The 2,770-nt window shown below is 53.2% G+C and overlaps 1 protein-coding gene across 3 annotated transcripts in view; it reads left to right on the top strand.

Moving 5' to 3' along the window:
- Nucleotides 1-1,136, top strand: part of EPHB1 (EPH receptor B1) — a 49,489-nt gene extending 48,353 nt beyond the window's left edge. For 2 of the 3 annotated variants that reach the window (XM_010138345.1, XM_010138343.1), the window contains exons 15-16: nt 493-648; nt 1,028-1,136. In XM_010138345.1, coding sequence (XP_010136647.1) covers nt 493-648; nt 1,028-1,136 — 265 coding nt within the window. Of the gene's footprint in view, nt 1-463; nt 649-1,027 lie in introns of all 3 variants that reach the window. The other variant, XM_010138344.1, reaches the window with a different exon arrangement.
- Nucleotides 1,137-2,770: the final 1,634 nt, after the last annotated feature.

The following is a 2,770-nucleotide window of genomic DNA, read 5'->3' as shown; positions in this document are numbered from 1 at the left end:
CGGTATCCCAGGCTGCGGCAAAGGCTTCCCAAGGGGCTCATGCTGCTGGGAGGAAGGACAGGAATTCATAAATTGTTTGCCAGGCACAGGAGAGTTTCTGTCTTTGCTCTGCCTGACAGTCAGTCAAAGAACATGTAGTTTTCAGCCAAGCAATGGCAATAATTCTTTGCTATTGATTCTTTTTGTAATGTGTGACCGTATGGGCGGAGTGTCTGCTCTGCCGGTGCCTCTGTCCCTTTAGCTCCTGCAGCTGGATTACAATGTGTGGGTTTGCAAAGCGCTGCCTGGCAGAGCAGTATTTCCATGGGACAGGCCAGCCACATGGCCTTGCTTGTCTCAGGCACGTGCCAGGAGCAGACCAGGGCCAGGGGGAGCACAAGTGTGCAGGGGGTTGAATTGGGGAGCATGTCTGCGCACCCGCTGGGCTCATGTATGGTAGTGGCAGCCCTTCAGTGCCAGTCAGGCTTGTCCCAGCAGTGTGTCCTGTTGCAGGCCTTCTCAGCCCCTCCTCGACCGCTCCATCCCCGACTTCACTGCCTTTACCTCAGTAGATGACTGGTTGAGTGCTGTGAAGATGAGCCAATACCGGGACAGCTTCCTGACTGCTGGCTTCACCTCCCTGCAGCTCGTTGCCCAGATGACATCCGAGTGAGTTGGGTGCCGTGCCAGGGCTGCCTGAAAGCTTGATGCTGCTCGGGGCGGTTTGGGGTTGTGGGGAGATGGGAAGGTCAGTTCAAGGCACCTGCAAAGGAAGGATGTGAGCGTCCATCACACTGGTCAGCAGAAGCACCCTGAGTCGGAGTTGGCCGCATTCACTATCTGGGGTCAGTGTGAGGGTATCTCCCTGCTCTTGGTCCCACCTCGCCCCCAGTGATGCTCAAGGGCTGCGCTTGGGCTCTGGGGCTGTTCTTCTGCTGAAAGGCATTGACCAGCTGCGCTTACATCCCTCACCTCGCTTAGTGTAAAACAGGTACACCAATGCTCAACTACCCACTAATATTCCTCCATCTGTCTGTCTGTCCTCCAGAGACCTCCTGAGAATAGGGGTGACTTTGGCTGGGCACCAGAAGAAGATCCTGAACAGCGTCCAGTCCATGCGAGTACAGATGAGTCAGTCTCCAACCTCGATGGCATGACGTCCCTCATTCGACGGGGAGGGGATGGGGAGGGTACACAGCGGAGGGTCAGAGGTGGGAGGGGAGGAACTGACAGGTGCCACAGGGCAGTGTTTGGAGAGATGCTGCCACTGCCTGGGGACTGTGAGCGCAGATGAAGGACGTTCCTGGGACTCATCTCTAACTGGTGACTTCCGTTCCTCACCAACAGAAGCACACTTACCAATGTCATGAGGAACAGCGTATAAATACATATAAATATGTACAAATCATATATTTAAAAAACAAAACAAAAAACCACAAAAAACAATGAAGACAAACCAATGTGCGTTGGGAAAGCAAACCCAAATCCTAGAGACCAGACTCCAATCCCACCACCAGTGAGCAGTGGTCGAAACTGAGAAGGAGGAAGGGGCTGTTGGGGAATGGAGGGGCGTGAGATGGAGCATCCCATCTGGAGAAACCACCTTCCTTTTCTTTTCTGCTTTTGCCCTCCCTCCCCGCCCTGGCCCTCCCCGCTTACTCCAGTCCCCTCTCTGCTCATGGACCAGATGGAAGTGTTCTCAGACGTCTCCACAGCTCCCTGCCGTCCTACCCTGGTGCCGCTCTGGCAACTACCAAAGGACTTCGCTGACCACTGCATGGGGGATCCGACTCAGTCCAGTTAATGTCTTCATATTGAAGAAGAGATGTACCTTCAATAGAAAACCTTGGGTTTTTTTTCTCTTTTGCTTGCATTTTTTTTGCAAAAAAGAAAAAAAAGGATTAAAAAAAAAATCCATCCTGGAAAACGGAGAGGTGTTCCCGTGTGTGTGTGCGCTTGTGCGTGTGTGTACGTTGTCAACCTACCGTGGACTCACTGCTTGTCCGTAACCGAAGATCGCTGCCGACTCTGCGGCCGGCTGGTTCACAGCCCGGGGTGGGCCAGGGGTTGTGCCTGCAGCCCCTGGGAGTGGGAGGTGGCAGGGAAGCGCCCAAAGGTGAAGCATCCTGCAAGCGGGGAGGAGGACGCCAAGGGCCGGCCAGCGTGGCAGGGACGGGATGGGACAGGACTGGAGGAGCTGCCGTGTGGTTGTGACTGGGTTGGTGACTGCTGGAGAAGGAGGAGAGATGCTCTGGGAAACAGACTGCTAAGGCCTCCAGAGCCTTGGTGATGTGTGGAAGATGACTATGGAGGACATTTTCCCCCCATCTTGTGGACCTAAGGATGTTGATACTGATTTACAGACAGGTTTCATGGCTTCAGAGGTAGGTCCATTTGTCTTGTGTGCCTCTCTGTCCATCCGTCTGTCCTTCTCTGTGTTTTTCTGCTCGCTTCCTTAAAGCCTTTCCCGGTGAATGTTACCCCATGTTTGATTTGAGTTTTATGTTTTTTTGTTCCACTGTTGGGCTCCTTTGCAAATTGATCTAGTTAAAATTACTAGACGTGTGTCAGTGTTTACACAGAATATTGTAAGACTGGGCAATCTAATGTCCCTCTGTGGACCGCGCTAAGAGTTTATAAAATGAATGAACTCTTAATAAGGCTTTTACTTAGATGGTTGCGTGCAAGTTGTAATGATCCATCACCGCGCTTTTGCAGGCACCGCACTGGCAGCAAGCGGCAACAGTGTGTCGGGGGAGCAGCGGCGGGGGCAGGGTCGCCCGCCCACACC

Source organism: Buceros rhinoceros, unplaced genomic scaffold, assembly GCF_000710305.1.
Source record: "Buceros rhinoceros silvestris isolate BGI_N320 unplaced genomic scaffold, ASM71030v1 scaffold3996, whole genome shotgun sequence".
Classification (NCBI taxonomy): Eukaryota; Metazoa; Chordata; class Aves; order Bucerotiformes; family Bucerotidae; genus Buceros; species Buceros rhinoceros.
This window is presented reverse-complemented; position numbering and strand designations above follow the sequence as displayed.